Source organism: Bufo bufo, chromosome 3 (assembly GCF_905171765.1).
Source record: "Bufo bufo chromosome 3, aBufBuf1.1, whole genome shotgun sequence".
NCBI lineage: Eukaryota > Metazoa > Chordata > Amphibia > Anura > Bufonidae > Bufo > Bufo bufo.
In genome coordinates, this window is record NC_053391.1 from 681,638,032 (window position 1) to 681,660,530 (window position 22,499).

At 43.1% G+C, this 22,499-nt stretch overlaps 1 protein-coding gene across 1 annotated transcript in view; it reads left to right on the forward strand.

Annotated features, from left to right (window-relative positions):
- Nucleotides 1–22,499, forward strand: part of LOC120994037 (retinal guanylyl cyclase 2-like) — a 110,389-nt gene that overhangs the window by 65,818 nt on the left and 22,072 nt on the right. The window contains exons 6-10 of the mRNA XM_040422498.1: nt 3,229–3,313; nt 13,239–13,335; nt 15,643–15,774; nt 18,972–19,052; nt 22,195–22,371. Coding sequence (XP_040278432.1) covers nt 3,229–3,313; nt 13,239–13,335; nt 15,643–15,774; nt 18,972–19,052; nt 22,195–22,371 — 572 coding nt within the window. The remainder of the gene's footprint in view (nt 1–3,228; nt 3,314–13,238; nt 13,336–15,642; nt 15,775–18,971; nt 19,053–22,194; nt 22,372–22,499) is intronic.

Genomic DNA, 22,499 nt, shown 5'->3' on the forward strand with positions numbered 1-22,499 from the left:
AGTTTGGCTGATGTATGTCGCAGTGGCACCGCCTCCGGGTACCGAGTGGTATAGTCGAGGATGACCAAGATGTGTTGGTGTCCTCTAGCGGACTTCGGTACTGGGCCTATGAGATCCATAGCGATTCGCTTGAACGGGACCTCGATAATCGGGAGAGGCGCCAGGGGACTCCGGAAATGTGGCTGGGGCTATTTATCTGGCAGGTTGGGCAAGACTTACAAAACTCTTCTACCTCTCTGAACACACTTGGCCAGTAAAACCGCTGTAGTATCCGGTCCTGCGTTTTCTGCCACCCCAAGTGACCCCCGAGAACATGTTGGTGGGCAAGCTCCAATACAAGCTTGCAATATGCCTTGGGCACCACCAGCTGTCCAATATGCTCACCCCGTAGTTGGTTTACCCGATACAGCATTTTCTGGTGAACGACAAAACATCGACTCGGCCCCAGGTTTTTGTGGTTCACCATCAATTATTACAACATTCTCCCAGGCCCAGGATAAGGTTGGGCCCCGGTGTTGTGCGGTTCCGAAATTTTCACAAGAGACATTGAGGTCTGCCAATTCAGGACCCGGCGGCAAGTCCTCGACGTCTCCTACCAACACACTCAGCTGGGTTGTCTCCCCCTCTTCCACCGAAGTTGCGGTCACCCCTACCGCTGGCTCTTCGGCCTCGGGTTCCCAGGGTTCTGGCCTCCCGCCCGAGCCAGGCCACTCTGCTGAAGTTACCCCTGACTCAGGGGCATCAACAACTCTCACAGTCAGCCAAAAGGCCGGGAAGCCCGGAAAGTCTCTCCCTATTATTAGTTCATAAGGTAAAGTGGTGGCAACGGCCACCTCGTGGGTTCACCTGCTGCCTCCCATGGATAGAGACACCAGGGAGGTTGGATAGTCCTTTAAATCTCCATGTATGCACATGACCCCGATTTTTTGGCCACTATACTGTACTCGTCGGGCCGCACCAGGGCAGCTCTTACCAGGAACATCAGATTTCCTGAGTCCAACAAAGCCACTGCCAGAGTGTCTCCCACTTCTACCTGGCACAGGTGGTTATTGTCTATTGTCTCTGGGATACCTGATGCACACTGCTTCCTGGCGTACAATAAGTATCCATAGTTAGTCTCCATGGGTTCGCCCCGATGGGGACAGTCGGCCCTTACGTGGACAGGCTCCTGACACCTCCAGCATGCTATCGGAGCTGGTTCTACAGGGCTGGGTCTACGGGTGGGTACACCCTGGGCGGGCTTGGTTGGCACAAGTCTCTCGGTCTGGGATAGAGATTGCCGGGGTTTGGCTGCCCCCTCCCAAACATAACCCCCTTTCAAATTCCTGCTAGCCTCATAGCGTTCCATTAGGTCCACCATCTCAAGGGCATTACCAGGAGACACCTGGCCGATCCAGTGCTAAAGGGGGTACAGCAAAGCCCTCCAGAACACATCAGCCAACAGACGGTCCAACATAGCAGTGGGACTCAGCACGTAAGGTTGCAGCCATTTTTGCAACAGGTGTAATAGGGTATAATACTGGAGCCTCGCGGGCTCAGCCGGGTTAAACTCCCACTGATGCACCCGCTGGGCCCAGACTAATACATTCATCCCTAGTCTCGACATGATCTCACCCTTTACTGTCGGGTAATCAGCCGCTTGATCATCCCGTAAGTCAAAATACACCTGCTGGGGTCCAGACGCCAGGAACAGAGCGGCGACCTCAGCCCATGGCTCCCAGGGTAGCTTCTCTCTCACAGCTACCTTCTCGAAGATCGCCAAATAGGTCTCGACGTCGTCTGCGGGGGTCATCTTGGGGATCACTGCACGGACTGCTTTCCGGGCATCGTGGACACTCTGGGATGCTCCTGCTGCTTGTAAAGCCATCACATGTTGTAACAGCAGCTGGTTCGTTTCCTGTTGTTGCTTATTGGCCTCCCGCTGTTGCAGGTTAGCTTCCATGAGGCCTTTCACGACAGCTTCCATTTTGTCGAGGGACACGGGTTGTAATCTCTATGGTTTGATGTAAGACATACAACCATGCCCGGAAAAACAAAAATATTTCGTCCTTCACGCCAGCCTCACTGCAATGCCCGCATCCTCCACCAATTGTGGGGATTCGCTCTGGTAGTTGGGATAAGTCTACTTTCACACTGGCGTTTTGGTTTCCGTTTGTGAGATCGGTTCAGGGCTCTCACAAGCGGTCCAAAACGGGTCAGTTTGCATTCTAATGCATTCTGAATGGAAAAGGATCCGCTCAGAATGCATCAGTTTGCCTCCGATCAGTCTCCATTCCGCTCTGGAGGCGGACACCATAACATTGCCTGACGAAGCGGAGCCAAACAGACCCGTCCTGGCACACAATGTAAGTCAATGGGGACGGATCTGTTTTCACTGACACAATCTGGCACAATAGAAAACGTATCCGTCCTCTATTGACTTTAAATGGTGTTCAAGACGGATCCGTCTTGGCTATGTTAAAGATAATACAAATGGATCCGTTCTGAATGGATGCAGACGGTTGTTTTATCTGAATGTCTGCACAAAACGCGAGTGCGGAAGTAGCCTAAGCAGGGGCAGTACAGAGGCAAAGTACAAGTTCGTAATTCAAATGTCCGTGTTTATTCACACATAAAGTCAAACAAAATACACTTTGCAGGGTTGGTGTTTGTTCACACCAAGTAGAAAGTTTGTGCATAACAAAAAACGTCCCCTTGTCGGCGGTTCTGCCTCCAGCCGTCCTAATGCAGGCTTTAGGTGGCCTGCATCGCCTGTGAGGTACAGGGCTGGTTCTAGCTTTGTAAGAAAGGTATTGTCATGTACTATATGAACCCTTTTTAAGAGAATCATCAAAAAATTTTTTTTAAATGAATGGTCTATCCTTAGGAAAGTCCCTGAATTTAAGATTTTTATGGGTTCATCTCTCAGCACTCCTGCCCATCAGGATCTAACCATCATCCGGTGGACAGGCGATGGATGTTTTAGACTGGAATGCCCCTTTGATGGACTGCAGCATCTTCAGATATTCTTACATGGATCCATATTTTTGCTCCATTTTCTTCTATGGGAAGGATACAGATCCGTAAGGGTCCATATCGTCTTCATTAGCCATTTCCCAGGCTTTGGTGCACTTTGGGAAACATTTGATGTTTCATGGGATTTTTGGGGATCCTTTGGTTTTTCACAGAACCCTTCATATCAAGGTGATACCTTATGAAGTGGTAATGATGCTACCTTGTATATTTCAGGTATTGAACCATCTATTGTCATCCTGGTGTTCGGCTTGGTGTTCGCCTTGGCTTTATGTGGGGTTGGTGTCTCCTATCTCATCAGGTAAGTACTTCTTTCATTTCGTTACATCTAGGTTGTGCATACCTTTGGCAACATTTTTATTGCGTCATCTAATATAATAAAAATTAAAAAAATGAAGCAACTTTGCAAATAGTCATGATTAAAAATCTCTAATTGTTTTGTGTACACAGCTCCTATGCATGCCTATGTGTCTCCGTGGTTATAGAATGCAACAACAACCAAAAACCTGAGTAGTCTGATCCTGCAGTTGTGTGTTTCTCCACTGCCTCTCATAATCCCATCATGACATCTGCCATACATGTCCACACTTTAAAAATGGAGCCCGCCATAGCAGCAGACACGTATGGCTCATTTAACCCCTCAAATGCTGTGATCAATAGTGACCACAGCATCTGAGGCGGCTTTCCTCCTCGGGTGCTCTGCTTTCCCGTGGCTCGAACAGCTTCCCCACGCTGAGATCAGGGAAGCTGTTTGTTGGTGATGAGAGGCTGATAGGCCTGGTAGCCTCCAGCAGGCTTCAGCCTATCACAGGTATATTCTCATGGATGCCTGCAGGTGGCATTGCTCCATAAGAATATGCTGCATTAAATCACAGTGTAGTGTATGGGAAAAGTGACTTTAAGAACACGTTTAGATCTCATACGGTGGATTAAAAAAAAGCAAAATAAATAAATAAAAAAGTTTAAAAATATATATATAAAAATTCGAATCACCCTCCGTTAATAAACAATTAAAAAATGATCATTAGTATTGCTGCATCCCAAACCCCCCAAACTATTAAAATATAAATGTATTTATCCCATACGGTGAACGCCATAACGGGAAAAAAAAATCCAAATGGCTGATTTGCAGTTTTTTCGTCACTTCACCTCCCCAGAAAAATTTTACAAAAATTGTATGAAAAGTGAAAACTGCAGATTGCCCCCTCAGAAAAATGAGCTCGCATGCAGCTCTGTAGACATACATACACTGCGTGCAGAATTATTAGGCAAATGAGTATTTTGACCACATCATCCTCTTTATGCATGTTGTCTTACTCCAAGCTGTATAGGCTCGAAAGCCTACTACCAATTAAGCATATTAGGTGATGTGCATCTCTGTAATGAGAAGGGGTGTGGTCTAATGACATCAACACCCTATATTAGGTGTGCATAATTATTAGGCAACTTCCTTTCCTTTGGCAAAATGGGTCAAAAGAAGGACTTGACAGGCTCAGAAAAGTCAAAAATAGTGAGATATCTTGCAGAGGGATGCAGCACTCTTAAAATTGCAAAGCTTCTGAAGCGTGATCATCGAACAATCAAGCGTTTCATTCAAAATAGTCAACAGGGTCGCAAGAAGCGTGTGGAAAAACCAAGGCGCAAAATAACTGCCCATGAACTGAGAAAAGTCAAGCGTGCAGCTGCCAAGATGCCACTTGCCACCAGTTTGGCCATATTTCAGAGCTGCAACATCACTGGAGTGCCCAAAAACACAAGGTGTGCAATACTCAGAGACATGGCCAAGGTAAGAAAGGCTGAAAGACGACCACCACTGAACAAGACACACAAGCTGAAACGTCAAGACTGGGCCAAGAAATATCTCAAGACTGATTTTTCTAAGGCTTTATGGACTGATGAAATGAGTGAGTCTTGATGGGCCAGATGGATGGGCCCGTGGCTGGATTGGTAAAGGGCAGAGAGCTCCAGTCCGACTCAGACGCCAGCAAGGTGGAGGTGAAGTACTGGTTTTCGGCTGGTATCATCAAAGAGGAGCTTGTGGGGCCTTTTCGGGTTGAGGATGGAGTCAAGCTCAACTCCCAGTCCTACTGCCAGTTTCTGGAAGACACCTTCTTCAAGCAGTGGTACAGGAAGAAGTCTGCATCCTTCAAGAAAAACATGATTTTCATGCAGGACAATGCTCCATCACACGCGTCCAAGTACTCCACAGCGTGGCTGGCAAGAAAGGGTATAAAAGAAGAAAATCTAATGACATGGCCTCCTTGTTCACCTGATCTGAACCCCATTGAGAACCTGTGGTCCATCATCAAATGTGAGATTTACAAGGAGGGAAAACAGTACACCTCTCTGAACAGTGTCTGGGAGGCTGTGGTTGCTGCTGCACGCAATGTTGATGGTGAACAGATCAAAACACTAACAGAATCCATGGATGGCAGGCTTTTGAGTGTCCTTGCAAAGAAAGGTGGCTATATTGGTCACTGATTTGTTTTTGTTTTGTTTTTGAATGTCAGAAATGTATATTTGTGAATGTTGAGATGTTATATTGGTTTCACTGGTAAAAATAAATAATTGAAATGGGTATATATTTGTTTTTTGTTAAGTTGCCTAATAATTATGCACAGTAATAGTCACCTGCACACACAGATATCCCCCTAAAATAGCTAAAACTAAAAACAAACTAAAAACTACTTCCAAAAATATTCAGCTTTGATATTAATGAGTTTTTTGGGTTCATTGAGAACATGGTTGTTGTTCAATAATAAAATTAATCCTCAAAAATACAACTTGCCTAATAATTCTGCACTCCCTGTACAGGGAGTGCAGAATTATTAGGCAAGTTGTATTTTTGAGGATTAATTTTATTATTGAACAACAACCATGTTCTCAATGAACCCAAAAAACTCATTAATATCAAAGCTGAATATTTTTGGAAGTAGTTTTTAGTTTGTTTTTAGTTTTAGCTATTTTAGGGGGATATCTGTGTGTGCAGATGACTATTACTGTGCATAATTATTAGGCAACTTAACAAAAAACAAATATATACCCATTTCAATTATTTATTTTTACCAGTGAAACCAATATAACATCTCAACATTCACAAATATACATTTCTGACATTCAAAAACAAAACAAAAACAAATCAGTGACCAATATAGCCACCTTTCTTTGCAAGGACACTCAAAAGCCTGCCATCCATGGATTCTGTCAGTGTTTTGATCTGTTCACCATCAACATTGCGTGCAGCAGCAACCACAGCCTCCCAGACACTGTTCAGAGAGGTGTACTGTTTTCCCTCCTTGTAAATCTCACATTTGATGATGGACCACAGGTTCTCAATGGGGTTCAGATCAGGTGAACAAGGAGGCCATGTCATTAGATTTTCTTCTTTTATACCCTTTCTTGCCTGCCACGCTGTGGAGTACTTGGACGCGTGTGATGGAGCATTGTCCTGCATGAAAATCATGTTTTTCTTGAAGGATGCAGACTTCTTCCTGTACCACTGCTTGAAGAAGGTGTCTTCCAGAAACTGGCAGTAGGACTGGGAGTTGAGCTTGACTCCATCCTCAACCCGAAAAGGCCCCACAAGCTCATCTTTGATGATACCAGCCCAAACCAGTACTCCACCTCCACCTTGCTGGCGTCTGAGTCGGACTGGAGCTCTCTGCCCTTTACCAATCCAGCCACGGGCCCATCCATCTGGCCCATCAAGACTCACTCTCGTTTCATCAGTCCATAAAACCTTAGAAAAATCAGTCTTGAGATATTTCTTGGCCCAGTCTTGACGTTTCAGCTTGTGTGTCTTGTTCAGTGGTGGTCGTCTTTCAGCCTTTCTTACCTTGGCCATGTCTCTGAGTATTGCACACCTTGTGCTTTTGGGCACTCCAGTGATGTTGCAGCTCTGAAATATGGCCAAACTGGTGGCAAGTGGCATCTTGGCAGCTGCACGCTTGACTTTTCTCAGTTCATGGGCAGTTATTTTGCGCCTTGGTTTTTCCACACGCTTCTTGCGACCCTGTTGACTATTTTGAATGAAACGCTTGATTGTTCGATGATCACGCTTCAGAAGCTTTGCAATTTTAAGAGTGCTGCATCTCTCTGCAAGATATCTCACTATTTTTGACTTTTCTGAGCCTGTCAAGTCCTTCTTTTGACCTATTTTGCCAAAGGAAAGGAAGTTGCCTAATAATTATGCACACCTAATATAGGGTGTTGATGTCATTAGACCACACCCCTTCTCATTACAGAGATGCACATCACCTAATATGCTTAATTGGTAGTAGGCTTTCGAGCCTATACAGCTTGGAGTAAGACAACATGCATAAAGAGGATGATGTGGTCAAAATACTCATTTGCCTAATAATTCTGCACGCAGTGTATAAAAACTTTAGTTAGAATAATGCAATGAAAAGAAAGAAAATAAAAATCTAAAGTTTTTGCTTAAAATATTAAAGCAAAAGAAAAACGATATAAATGTGGTATTGCTGAAATTGTACTGATTCAGAGAATGAAGGGAACCGGTCAGTTTTACCGCATAAGGAACGCAGTAGATAGAAAACCCATAAAACTGTGTCGGTATTGCGTTTTGTTTTCCAATTCCACCCCATTTGTAATTTTTTTTTCCTGCTTCCCACTACATGGTATGCAATATTAAATGGCGCCATTAGAAAGTGCAACTTGTCCTGCAAAAACCAAGCCCTCATAACGGTATGTGAATGAGTTATGGCTCCAGGAAGGCTGTGAGTGAAAAAAGAAAAGCACAAAAAATGTGTACAGTAGAACACATGATTACAGGATCAGACTACACAAGGGTTTGTTTGTTGTCTGTAACCATGGAGACACATAGGTCTGCATAGGGCCTCTGTACACAAAACGGTAAGAGCTTTTTTTTTTTTTTTTTACAAAGTGGCTTCATTTTTTATTTTAGATGTCTGGGAACAAGGAAGGAATGGTTGCAAACTGGACAGATCCTTTAAGAAGCAGCACACACTTGACTCCATCCTACTACTCTTACCATCAGCTGGTTTGCTGGTTGTCAGTCTTTTCTGGCATCACTTTGATGGTTAGATATCCAATCACTTTCCTTGTCTTGGTCTCTCCCACCTCTGATCCTTGGTGAAGCTCCCATGTTGCACATCACTTGGCTGCTCGTCGCCCACTGACGACACAATGAAATAATCTCTGGGATTTAATCTTGTTTAACTTGTTCCAAATCTTCAGAACATGAAAATATAATTATTTCCTGTGTTGGTTGGAAGGTTAAGTAGTTTATGTTTTTACCTGTTGCGTCCATGGACCTTAGGCAGATGATTACGGCACAAAGATGATAATCCTGTGTATCTGATGATTTGATCTTTCTTCTACGTGTCATGTGCACTCTATACACTTTGGTGAACCCTTCTTGTTATATGTCCTATGATAGCATATGGGGGTAGACCAGAGTGGGCCTAGACAAGTGGTGGCGACCCATGTGCCCCTGGCTATGGCTGTGTCTATGGGTAGGACCAGGGTGTTACCACTGGCATCAGCGCAGTTACAAGGGTTGTCCCAAGTAAAAAACATATCCACTATTGGCAGGATAGGAAATAAGGAAGAGTCCAAATTCTGGGACCAGCATAGATCATGAGAGGTCCTGATTTCTCCCACGTGAATGAAGCGGCATAGTCTACTGCTGTTCCATTCACTTGATAGACTCAGGCCCCCCCCCCCCCCCCCCCTCATTATATTGGCGAGCCTGACGGTTGGATCTCCACTGATCAAATACTTATCTCCCATCCTGTGGATAAGGGATAGGTTTATATCTTGGGACAGCCCCTTTAATAAAGTTTTACGACAGGGGTACGCATTAGTTTGGCAGACGGCTTACTTTCTATGGTGGAGGAGAGCAGGGCCACCACCTTATCGTATGCACGTAATCATGGAGGTTTGTCTCCTGATGTCAGTCCATGTCTGTATGTCCTATTAGGGCATGTGGACATCATGGAGAACATCCCCACTGCTTGGAAGCCCCCTCTATAAGCCAAAATAGAGACAATATCAGATCTGCGGGGGTCCGACACCCAGCACCCCCGCCGATCAGCTGTATAAAGGGAAGACGCGCACAGTCTGCATGTGCCGTCTTTCTGCCTGTTGCTGCTATGTCTATGGCAAAGCAGCAGCGAGCGCCGTCTCCTCATACAGCTGATCAGCAGGGGTGCCGGGTGTCGGACCCCCGCCGATCTGATATTGATTGCCATCAATATTAAAAGCCCGGAGAACCCCATTTAAGAGATCCATAGTAGAGATGAGTGAAATAAAATTTAAAAATAAAATTGATTTGTGGCCGAATCAATTCTAAAAGTGCTCTACTTGGTCTGAAAATTTTTATATGAGTATGAGACTCTGAGGTCTCCTAGGATTTTTAAAAATCTTGTTCTCTCTATTTTGAAAAAAATATATATGAATATCCCCCCCCCCCTTTTCCCCGCCTTTAAGCTCTGAGAGTGACACTGATACATAGCTGTGGGGAAATGCACGTTTGACAACTTTAACATACCGCGTGTTTAAAAAGACACCGCACTGGCACATGTCTATGGGATAAAAAGAAGTGGCTTGGGGGACCAAGCGTCCAAAAATTATGCCTTGAAAAGGTCATAAGGCCTGTCCCTGTTTACACACAGGCGCATGTTAATGTCAGAAATAAAAGTGGCCTGTTTTGAACAAGCCAAAGTTCAATTTTATTTGGTAGCAGCAGCAGTGCAGTGTGGATGTGTAAAGGGCAATAAGAGGCACGTGGCTGCAATAATAGAGGCAGCAGAACCCGCATGATGGTAGGCAGGCAATGGCAGATACAGTATATTCATCGGCATTCCTCAGCCGGAGGCATGTAAATATCCTCACGGATACTTGCGTCATTCATATTGACAGAAGTGATGTTTTAGACACGAGCAGAGGACATTTTTGTCCGTTTGGGTGTGACAACACCATCTGCTGTGCTGAAAACTGTCTCTGAGATGACACTGGAGGGCCAATGCCTCAATCTGCCTGCCCTCATGTGTGCAAAACAAATCAAGAATGAAGCAATTAGCAGAATAACATTTTGGAAAGGCACAGAACTGTGCTACATTTAGCACAACTAAGTGGTATGTCAGCAACTGCACCCCAGCAACTTGGCCAGATGGAAGTTCAACTTGCATACTGTAAGTTAATGGCTTGTTGCGAATAGTTTTCTTATGGTCACATATTCCGTTATGGATGTCTCACTATGGAGCGGAGCACAAGGAGGAGGAAGAGGAGTCTGAGCAGGAGAAGAAGCAGCTGATGATGATGATGATAAGGACCCTGTATTGCTTGGGAAGGCAGCCGAACCTTGCCTAGGTCTGGCACGTTTTTGAGCCTGTGCCTATAGTATCAGTGGCATCACCAGTTCCTGAGTTGACCACAATAGAAGCAAATTTAGCTCTACCAGTTCTTTTGGAAGTTTTGGCCGTACATTGCCTTTACTCTGCCATTGTCACTGCGACCACCATCTTCCTCCTCTGTCTCTACCTCCTCCTCAGCACTCTGATCTGGTCCTAGGTCCTGTCCAACACACAATCATCGGCATAGTCTTCACCCTTCCCGCCACTTTTATCAGACTGCCATATGTCATTGTGGGCTCTTTTGTGAGAGTATGAGATCTGCACTCCACTTTGCTTAGGTCCGGGAGTTCGTGAGAAAAAAGTGATCTGAGATTAGGAATATCCATGGTACTCCAGGTTAAATCTATGCAATTTACTTTATTAATCAGAAAGAAGTATTCACATTGCTTGGTTTTCCATACAGTGTAATTATATCCAGGAATAGAGAATATATATTAGCCACATAGCATTCTTTGAACGTTTCAGTCTAGCATCAGACCTTTCTCAGCGGGATCTCATTGGTGGCAGGAGGGTGTGCATAGTCCTGGATGTGTGATATTGTGGGCTCTTTGGCCCCCTCTCGATTCCCCGCTCTTTATTTTCCCCTAGTGCCACCACCGTGGCTACGGGTTTCACTACTACTACTACCACCACCACCACCAACACAGCTGGGGTTCCCCGCCTCGCCCTGAACCCCTTTCTCATGGCAGTCGAAATGCTTACATTGATCCTTCTTACACAACTCATTAACACAGAGACTCTCTTGAGAATCTTTCATAGCACATGGGGTTTTGTTGTCTGTTCTTCGAAAAAAAAGAAGACACTCTGCTAGGAGTGGGCTGTGAAGACAGAGAGGATGTAACTGAAACTGAAAGGCTTCTCTGGGTTTGCAAGGAGGAGTAGCAGGAGGAACGCTGCGACCCCTTGCTGCAAGGCACGGTGTCAGGTTTCGAAGTGACCTCAACATAATTGTGCTGTTACTTAAAGGAGAAGTGAGCCGTCCAATCCAGAATCTCATCCTTTTTTAGCTCAATAATAACGTGGCGCCTATCAGAAAGCAGGGAGAACTGTGGCCTGCTACCACTACTACTACTGGCCAACATGGCTGATGCTGCTACTGATGTTTGCACTACTACCCACATTTGGACTCTCGGTTGATGAGGCCTGGGTATTTTGTTTTGCACTCTATTTGTCAGACATTTCATTATGAGCCCTATAAATGAAAAGTCACAGGTTTCCTTACACAGATTATTAAATGGTACTAGCAAATCTGCAAGTGTATTTTTTTTTGTAATTTAAAGACAGAGGTGCAATTAAATGTCTTTCTTCTATTACAAGCACACTGCACACTGGTATTGACAATTTACAATGGTAAAAATGCAGTTTTTGCAGTAAAATTATTTTACTTTAACTACAAGGTATCTTGAAGTAATGGAACGCGTTCACTCATGTGGGCATACTAATGCAGTTTTTGCATTTAAACATAAAGTTTCTGCAGTGAAATGCTTTTGTTAACTACACAGGATCTTACAGTAATACAATGAGTTCATTAGCGTGGTTATATTGATGCACTGAAATTCACTGAAAATGCCCAATTACAAACTGTAAATTTATATTTTTAGAAGGCTTATAAAAAGAGGCAATAGCGCAGTGTTTGCAAGAGAATGTATGGTATTGAGGTGCTGGTAATAAGCCTATGAAACATGAGTTTTTATTTTTTTAAAAGCTCAAAATTATAATTAATTGGTCAGCTCTCTGGGATATAATGTGGTGCTCAATGGTAAAGAAATCCTTCCACGTGGACGTGTATGAATACCACAGCACTCAAAAGTATATCTTGGATTTATTAAAGGCACTCCATAATAAACAGGCTAGTGTTTCGGTCTAAGCATAGACCTTGTCCACGGCCATGAGGTGTGCAGAGAGGTAGGCATGTTGTCAGAACTGATGAGGCTGGAGCATCCTGTTTAGTGCAATTCACAACTCACAACTCAGAGTGACCAGTCCCTCACTTTCTATGCTAAGCTTTCCGTAATAAAACCCTAAAAGCTACGCAATTATATCTCCCTGTTTTCTCCCTGTAGTATCTCTAGTACAGATAGACTACTGTCTTGTGTCTTCAATAACTTTTTGGTTGACACAGCCACAACACGTGCTAACAGAACGCAAGCTGAGAACAGAGCAGTGTGTAATGGCGTTCTCAGTGGAAGGACCTTGATTGGCTGATCAGGCTGTCTGTCAGTCTCTGAGCCAATCAGGGCAAGACCCCCCCCCCCCTCCCACCCAGTGATTCTTGATCTTCATCCTCTCTCCTGTTTTCCACGCCAAATGTCACAGTAAAATGGCAATGTGCGCCATTTTTGGGTGAATCGCCAAAGCTTTGGATTCATTTGGCAGACAAATTTATAGTTTAGTTTACAATGGATTCGCTCATCTCTGATCCATATATAGCTTGGAAGGCAATTTAACAGAACGGCCACCATGTGATGTTACAATTCTCCATGAAATGTCTGGCTAGCTGTAGTGGCTTCCAGTTGTAAGGTGGGACCCCTTGAATAGATGGAGGTCCCACTTTCACTCATTCTGGAGGATACTTCATTGCTTATCACGTCCCTGTGGAAAATGTATCAAATGCTGACGAGTCCCATGAAATTACCAGCAACCCATCTAGTCACCGGGTAGAAGTATAAGGTCCTATGATGGTGCACTGTAGAGGACTGTGCAGAATACAGTACTGTATATAGAGTCTCAGCATGCTATAGTTGTGGGGGGTCTATACCATGATTTATAGGTCTTGATAACAGTATTTATGAGATGTTCTACAATCTTACCATTCCTGTAATATTTCAGACACAGCATTCTTCAGATACAACTGGTGAAAGGACCCAACAAAATACTATTGTCTCTGGATGACCTGACGTTTATCAACCCCAAGCTGAGCATAAAGGTAAGATGGTCGAGGTGCATTCTTCTCTCTCATCTTATGACTGTTCTCTATAATTTTCTTTTATTCTCCTTCTTCCTCCTCAATCATTTTATTCTTCTTTTCATCTTCTTCTCATCATCTCTTTTCCTTCTTATCTATCTTCTTCCTCTTTTGCTTGTATTACATCTAATTCCTCCACATCTTTTTCATCTTTTTCTCTTCTTCCTAAACTCCAACATCATCTTGTTCTTCTCATCATCCTCTTCTATTTCATGTTGTTTCTCTTCTTTTTCTCCCCCTCCATCCCCCTCTTCCCCTGAATCGCCTTCTCTTCCATTGACTATTTCTTCCTTCTCCTCCATCATCTTCTTCCTTCTTATCAATCATAATCTTCTTACTCCTCTTTAATCATCATCTCCTTCTTTTTCAGAAACATCTTCACCTCCATTGTCTACTTCTTCTTCCCCTCAATCATTAACTTATTTTTCTTTCTTAATCTTCATCTAACTCATTCTCCTTAAACATCTTCTTCTCCTCCATCATCTTCATCAACTTTGCCTCATATATTATCTTCTTTTTTCCTTCTCCACCATTTTATTTCTTCTCATCGATCAAAATCTTCTTATTCCTTCTTAATCATCATCTCCTTCGTTTTCTGAATCATCTTTCCCTCCATTGTCTACCTTTTTTTTCCCTTCCTTAATCTTCTTCTTCCTCATTCTACATAAACATCTTCTTCCCCTCCATCATCTTCTTCTTTCTTCTCCATTATCTTCTTCCTTTTTTCTCCTCTATCATCTTCTCATTACATCTCCTCTATTATCTTGTTTCTTTTTTCTCCTCTAGCTGCTTCCTTCTCATCTATTATCTTCTTTCTTCTCTTCTAATACTGTATCTTTTTTCTCCTTCTCATCCGTCATAATCTTCTTATAACTCCATAATCATCTTCTCCTTCTTTTCTGAATCACCTTCCCCTCTATTGAATCCTTCTTCCTTAATTCCTTCTTACTTGATCTTCATCTTCTGCAAATTCGATATCATCTTCCCCTCCTTTACCATCTCCTACTTCTTCTCCTATCTTATCTTCACCTCTGTTGTCTAGTTTTTCTTTTCAGCCATAATCTTTTTGCTTCTCCTTACTCAGCATCCTCTTCTTCTCCCGCTCTCTCCTTTGGATTTTGCTAATACTCCCTCCTTATAACCACATTTTCAAATAATAACAAGATAATAAATGAGAAGAAAAATCAAAAACATTTGGCAAATTTGGCACACACTATTATGTGCTTTTTTTTTTTAAGTGTATTTTTATGGCCAGAACTGACTTAAATACATTTAAAAAGAGGTCCCATCTTCCATTCTGCATCCTCCATTTTTCTCCACCCTCTGGTCCATCTCACTGCCCCCATTTCTTCTCCTGTTTCCCCTATTTCTCCTACAACCTTCTCTTTTGCATATAGATGGTAACTGCTTGGATAACGTGTTACAGAATGATGTGATATAGTAGCGTTTCTGACATAAAGCTACATTGTAATGACTCCCTGCATAATATAAAGGAATAAAATAAACAAATAGAAATCCCATAAAATCCTGTGCGGAGCCTGTTCTGTGACGTTGTCAGACATTTACATGAGGTCGGAGGTGGATTATGAAACTGTCATATGTTCTGCCGCATTAGATGGGAATTATGTCCGTATTTGTATCATAAGTCGAGCGGCCTAAACCCCTGAGACCTGGATTATGGAGACCTATGTAATAACAATAATGATGGTGCTTTATAGTGCTAGCAAATCATTCGAATTTCTTTTCGTCTTCAATTACATTTCATTGGGCACCTTAAAATTTTTTTTTTTTTTTTAGGAATTTAATGAGACAACCACTTTCCATCTCATCATAGCCTTAAAAATAAAATATATACATGTCACTTTAATGGCCATGTAATATGACTTTTCCTCTGCAGGGGTCACTAGCTGCAACTCCCCCAAGTGATTACAGCCAATTGCGTTTTACAGATGAGGAGTCATTTAAAGAGGTTGTCCATACTTGGCTGCTTTTTTCCAGAAACAGCGCCACCCCTTCCATGGGTTATGTCTGGTATTGCAGCTCAATTCCATTGAAGTGAATGAAGTTGAGCCACAATACCGAACATAATCTGGTGAAGGCAGCCATGTTTGTCTAACTTTAGCTAACCCCTTTAATCCTGTACAAATGTTGGATTTGAACCCAGGACACTTGTGCTGCAATGCAGCCTTCATCAGCCTATCCCAAAGAATTCAATATGGACAATTAACAATCACCTAAACTGATATTTCACTTTATTTGTATCTGTAGAAGCTGAATATTGACAACCTGAGTGACACCAAAAGTGTTTCTGACTGCAAAAGCTTGAAATCCATTGCTCGCTCACTGTCCATTAAAAGCGCGGCAGTCAACTACGAGAACTCAAACGTGGCTGTGTATGAAGTAAGTGCTGAAAATCTACGGGTTTCATATATCTGAGCTCTCTTTTTGACATATTATATAATTATAGCTACCTGTGACCACCACTAGGGGGAGCTCCCTGCGTATGCAATTACATTTTTGCTGTATGTATGTATGTGGTGTATGTGGTGAGCTCCCCCTAGTGGAGAACAAAAAATGGTGGAAGAGATCAGTACTTCAGTTCTACTCTGACACAGGCATCACGTGAAGATTCCCTGACCTCAAGGGACAGATGAAAGGTTCCAATGCACAAACTCATTGGAAGAAACATTTATTTTCATTTGCTTGATTGGATATTTCCACCTTGCTGCTAAAAGTGTCTGGAAAGCCTTTGAAGCAACTGCAAGGTAGAAGCCATTGGCTGGTAGAGGCCCATAGGCGAATGCCTCTTTTGCCATCCTTAATCTGGTCCTGTTATCTTGCACTTCTGAGGTCTTTAGGCTGTGCACAACACAAGGACTGGAGATGCTCATAGGAACTGTTTACTGGGGTTACTGGGTCATACTGAAATCTCCCTCGAGTACTGTACATGCAATTAGCCAGAATCATTCATTATGTTCAAAGGATTTGTCGTCTTCACAAACACATCAGAACGGAATCTGATAATATTATCCATATTATGCCATAAATGGGTTGCACAGAATAAGAAAAACATGATTGCTTTCTCGCAAAATCAGCCCCACGTCTGTCCACACATTGTGTGCGGTATTACAGATCTGTTCACTGCAGTGGAGATGAGCTGCAACACCAATGTGTCACCCAGATTTCATAGACAAAAATAAGAAATAGTAGATCAGAAAGTCCATGTGGTTGTCGGACAAGTTTATAAGGTGTAAACGTAACACAATCTACAAAACTCTGCTGTATGCATACATTACATGACTATCCTGTACTGATTGTGAGTAACATCCTGTATTATACTCCAGAGCTGCATTCACTATTCTGCTGGTGCAGTCACTGTGTACATACATTACTTATCCTGTACTGATCCTGAGTTACATCCTGTATTATACTCCAGAGCTGCACTCACTATTCTGCTGGTGCAGTCACTGTGTACAGACATTACATTACTTATCCTGTACTGATCCTGAGTTACATCCTGTATTATACTCCAGAGCTGCACTCACTATTCTGCTGGTGAAGTCACTGTGTACATACATTACATTACTTATCCTGTACTGATCCTGAGTTACATCCTGTATTGTACTCCAGAGCTGCACTCATTATTCTGCTGGTGCAGTCACTGTGTACATACATTACATTACTTATCCTGTACTGATCCTGAGTTACATTCTGTATTATACTCCAGAGCTGTACTCACTATTCTGCTGGTAGAGTCACTGTGTACATACATTACTTATCCTGTACTGATCCTGAGTTACATCCTGTATTATACTCCAGAGCTGTACTCACTATTCTGCTGGTGCAGTCACTGTGTACAGACATTACATTACTTATCCTGTACTGATCCTGAGTTACATCCTGTATTGTACTCCAGAGCTGCACTCACTATTCTGCTGGTGCAGTCACTGTGTACATACATTACATTACTTATCCTGTACTGATCCTGAGTTACATCCTGTATTATACTCCAGAGCTGCACTCACTATTCTGCTGGTGCAGTCACTGTGTACATACATTACATTACTTATCCTGTACTGATCCTGAGTTACATCCTGTATTATACTCCAGAGCTGCACTCACTATTCTGCTGGTGCAGTCACTGTGTACATACATTACATTACTTATCCTGTACTGATCCTGAGTTACATCCTGTATTATACTCCAGAGCTGTACTCTCTATTCTGCTGGTGCAGTCATTGTGTACATACATTACATTACTTATCCTGTACTGATTCTGAGTTACATCCTGTATTATACTCCAGAGCTGCACTCACTATTCTGCTTATGCAGTCACTGTGTACATACATTACTTATCCTGTACTGATCCTGAGTTACATCCTGTATTATACTCCAGAGCTGCACTCACTATTCTGCTGGTGCAGTCACTGTGTACATACATTACTTATCCTGTACTGATCCTGAGTTACATCCAGTATTATACTTCAGAGCTGCACCCACAATTTTTTTGGTGGAGTCACTGTGTACATACATTATATTACTTATCCTTTACTGATCATGAGTTACATCCTGTATTACACTCTGGAGCTGCACTCACTATTCTGCTGGTGCAGTCACTGTGTACATACATTACATTACTTATCCTGTACTGATCCTGAGTTACATCCTGTATTATACCCCAGAGCTGCACTCACTATTCTGCTGGTGCAGTCACTGTGTACATACATTACATTACTTATCCTGTACTGATCCTGAGTTACATCCTGTATTATACTCCAGAGCTGCACTCACTATTCTGCTGGTGGAGTCTCTGAGTAAATACATTACATTTTTTATCCTGTAGTGATCTTGAGTTACATCCTGTATTATACTCCAGAGCTGCACTCACTATTCTGCTGGTGCAGTCACTGTGTACATACATTACATTACTTATCCTGTACTGATCCTGAGTTACATCCTGTATTATACTCCAGAGCTGCACTCACTATTCTGCTGGTGCAGTCACTGTGTACATACATTACATTACTTATCCTGTACTGATCCTGAGTTACATCCTGTATTATACTCCAGAGCTGCACTCACTATTCTGCTGGTGGAGTCACTGTGTACATACATTACATTACTTATCCTGTACTGATCCTGAGTTACATCCTGTATTATACTCCAGAGCTGCACTCACTATTCTGCTGGTGCAGTCACTGTGTACACACATTACATTAGTTATCCTGTACTGATCCTGAGTTACATCCTGTATTATATTCCAGAGCTGCACTCACTATTCTGCTGGTGCAGTCACTGTGTACATACATTACATTACTTATCCTGTACTGATCCTCAGTTACATCCTGTATTATACTCCAGAGCTGCACTCACTATTCTGCTGGTGCAGTCACTGTGTACATACATTACATCACTTATCCTGTACTGATCCTGAGTTACATCCTGTATTATACTCCAGAGCTGCACTCACTATTCTGCTTGGTATCTGGCAGAAAGACTCTTATCTATGCAATCTCATGGTTCCGGTGGGGGGAGGGTGATGTTGCCATACCCCTGGATGTTCCCTTTAATACATATGTGATGTTATTATTTTGCAGGGAGACTGGGTTTGGCTGAAGAAGTTTGAGCCCGGTGCGTACCACGAGCTGCGGCAGAGCACGACCAGCACATTGCGGAAGGTGAGGTTAATATATTGCTGTGATATGATGGCCGCCTACTTACCGGTGGAACCTAAGATCACAGCTCGGACTGACCTCTCACTTCCCTGCTTGGTTCTATAGGGGGGGCTTCATTTCAGGATAATGAAAATCTTTTTGTGATTTGAAAATCCAAGGCAGGACCTCAGTTATGTAGCTCTTATTTGGTCATTGTCCGTTAGAATTTTTTCAGCACTGTATGGCGGTATTTAATGTGTAATTCTGTGATACAACTATTATGGCTCTGTGCAGTATTTTATTTACTGTATTGTGTCTTTTCATAGTTTTTTAACTTAGGCAACTGCATGGAAGGGTAATTTGGTCAATGTATGGCATTGTTGTTTTGATACTACTATTTGCCACTAATAGTCATGCACTGTACTATATGTGCAGTATCCCAGATCTGGGGGAATCTGTAAAGTTTGGTTTGTTATATTATGTTTGTAATCTTAATGCTACAGTCAGGTCCATAAATATTGGGACACCGACACAATTCTAACATTTTTGGCTCTATACACCACCACAATGGATTTGAAATGAAACAAACAAGATGTGCTCTAACTGCAGACTGTCAGCTTTAATTTGAGGTTATTTACATCCAAATCAGGTGAACGGTGCAGGAATTACAGCAGTTTGCATATGTGCCTCCCACTTGTTAAGGGACCAAAAGTAATGGGACAATTGTCTTCTCAGCTGTTCCATGGCCAGGTGTCTGTTATTCCCTCATTATCCCAATTACAATGAGCAGATAGAAGGTCCAGAGGTCATTTCCAGTCTGCTATTTGCATTTGGAATCTGTTGCTGTCAACTCTCAAGATGAGATCCCAAGAGCTGTCACTATCAGTGAAGAAGCCATCATTAGGCTGAAAAAACACAACAAACCCATCAGAGAGATAGCAAAAACATTAGGGGCGGCCAAAACAACTGTTTGGAACATTCTTAAAAAGAAGGAACGCACCGGTGAGCTCAGCAACACCAAAAGACCCAGAAGACCACGGAAAACAACTGTGGTGGATGACCGAAGAATTCTTTCCCTGGTGAAGAAAACACCCTTCACAACAGTTGGCCAGATCAAGAACACTGTCCAGGAGGTAGGTGTATGTGTGTCAAAGTCAACAATCAGGAGAAGACTTCACCAGAGTGAATACAGAGGGTTCACCACAAGATGTAAACCATTGGTGAGCCTCAAAAACAGATTAGAGTTTGCCAAACGACATCTAAAAAAGCCTTCACAGTTCTGGAACAACATCTTATGGACAGATGAGACCAAGATCAACTTGTACCAGAGTGATGGGAAGAGAAGAGTATGGAGAAGGAAAGGAACTGCTCATGATCTTAAGCATACCACCTCATCAGTGAAGCATGGTGGTGGTAGTGTCATGGCGTGGGCATGTATGGCTGCCAATGGAACTGGTTCTCTTGTATTGATGATGATGTGACTGCTGACAAAAGCAGCAGGATGAATTCTGAAGTGTTTCGGGCAAAATTATCTGCTCATATTCAGCCAAATGCTTCAGAACTCATTGGACGGCGCTTCACAGTGCAGATGGACAATGACCCAAAGCATACTGCAAAAGCAACCAAAGAGTTTTATAAGGGAAAGAAGTGGAATGTTCTGCAATGGCCAAGTCAATCACCTGACCTGAATCCGATTGAGCATTTCACTTGCTGAAGACAAAACTGAAGGGAAAATGCCCCAAGAACAAGCAGGAACTGAAGACAGTGGCAGTAGAGGCCTGGCAGAGCATCACCAGGGATGAAACCCAGCGTCTGGTGATGTCTATGCGTTCCAGACTTCAGGCTGTAATTGATTGCAAAGGATTTGGAACCAAGTATTAAAAAGTGAAAGTTTGAGTTATGATTATTATTCTGTCCCATTACTTTTGGCCCCTTAACAAGTGGGAGGCACATATGCAAACTGTTGTAATTCCTGCACCGTTCACCTGATTTGGATGTAAATACCCTCAAATTAAAGCTGACAGTCTGCAGGTAAAGCACATCTTGTTTGTTTCATTTCAAATCCATTGTGGTGGTGTATAGAGCCAAAAATGTTAGAATTGTGTCCATGTCCTAATATTTATGGACCTGACTGTATGTACTGCACGCTCAGTTGTTTCAGCATGATCCAGGCATGGCAAGGGTTAACTATCCTGGCCCAGCCCTCTCTGGAGCTTAGGGTGGGGACGGGCTAGATTCCAGTAAGTCTAGCTGAAGAGTGGGAGCAGAAACCCAGCAGACCTCCTCCTCCTCTCTTCCAGAATCTCCAGGAGATGAAGAGGATGATCTGAAGGAGGATTTTCATGGCTACAGTATGAGGTCAGCTAGGTAAACCAGCTTAAACTGTTCCGGATCCTGCTTCTGCAGAGGGACAGCAAGTTAAGACACCCTATGCACCCTAGTCCCTGTTGCCAGATTGTAGAAGCTAGCCAGAGATCCCAGCAACAGAGACTTTAGTAGGAGATGGAGTAACTAGAGGACCATTGATGCAACGAACTGCCTAGCTCATGCTTGGACATCTAGAAGGAATTGGTACTGTGTACAGATAACTGTTGGATATACTACAACTCCTATTGTGCACACAGTAAAGAAAGACTTTTAAAGGGGTATTCCCATCACATACAATGGGGGAATAGCACTAGGATATGCCCCCATTGTCTGATAGGTGCGGGTCCCACCTCTGGGACCCGCACCTACAAGGAGAACGGAGCGGGGAGAGTGGTGGCTGGAGGACCCTAGCTTTCCCGGGGTCTGTCCACCACCAAGCGCTGGAGGGAGTACAACGTGACACCTCATCATCAGGGCCACTACCACTCCCATCCTCTGCTCCAGCTCCTCAGAGGCTCGTTGCATGTGGTGCTGACAATCGTGCACTGTATAATATGATGCTTATACTCATGCCCTGTACTATATGGCTCCTATAATAGTGAACTGTACTATATGTCACTGATAATCATGCAGTGCACTATATGGCGCTTATTGTATTGTAGTATTTGGCCGTTATAATCATGCACTGTACTATATTTGTTATTATACAGTTTCTGTGTGGCTCAGGGATACCCCACATGGCGTTATTCTGCCTTACGGTATTTTTATAAAAATTGACGTCTCCCTTTCCTGTTCGCAGATGAAGGATTTGAGGAATGAAAATGTCAACCCCTTTCTCGGCTTTTTTTCCGACTGCGGCATTTTTGCTATTGTGACTGAACATTGTTCCAGAGGAAGTCTGGAGGATCTGCTGAGGAACGAGGACGTCAAGCTGGACTGGATGTTCAAGTCTTCATTACTATTAGATTTGATTAAGGTGTGTATAATTAGATAAGAAGAAAAAAAAGTGCAATACCAGTTATGTCCACAAGGCGATGTAGAGCCCTCCTGTTTCCACTGTATCCTACAATACAATTTGTATGTCCTGCTGGTTAGGATTGTCAT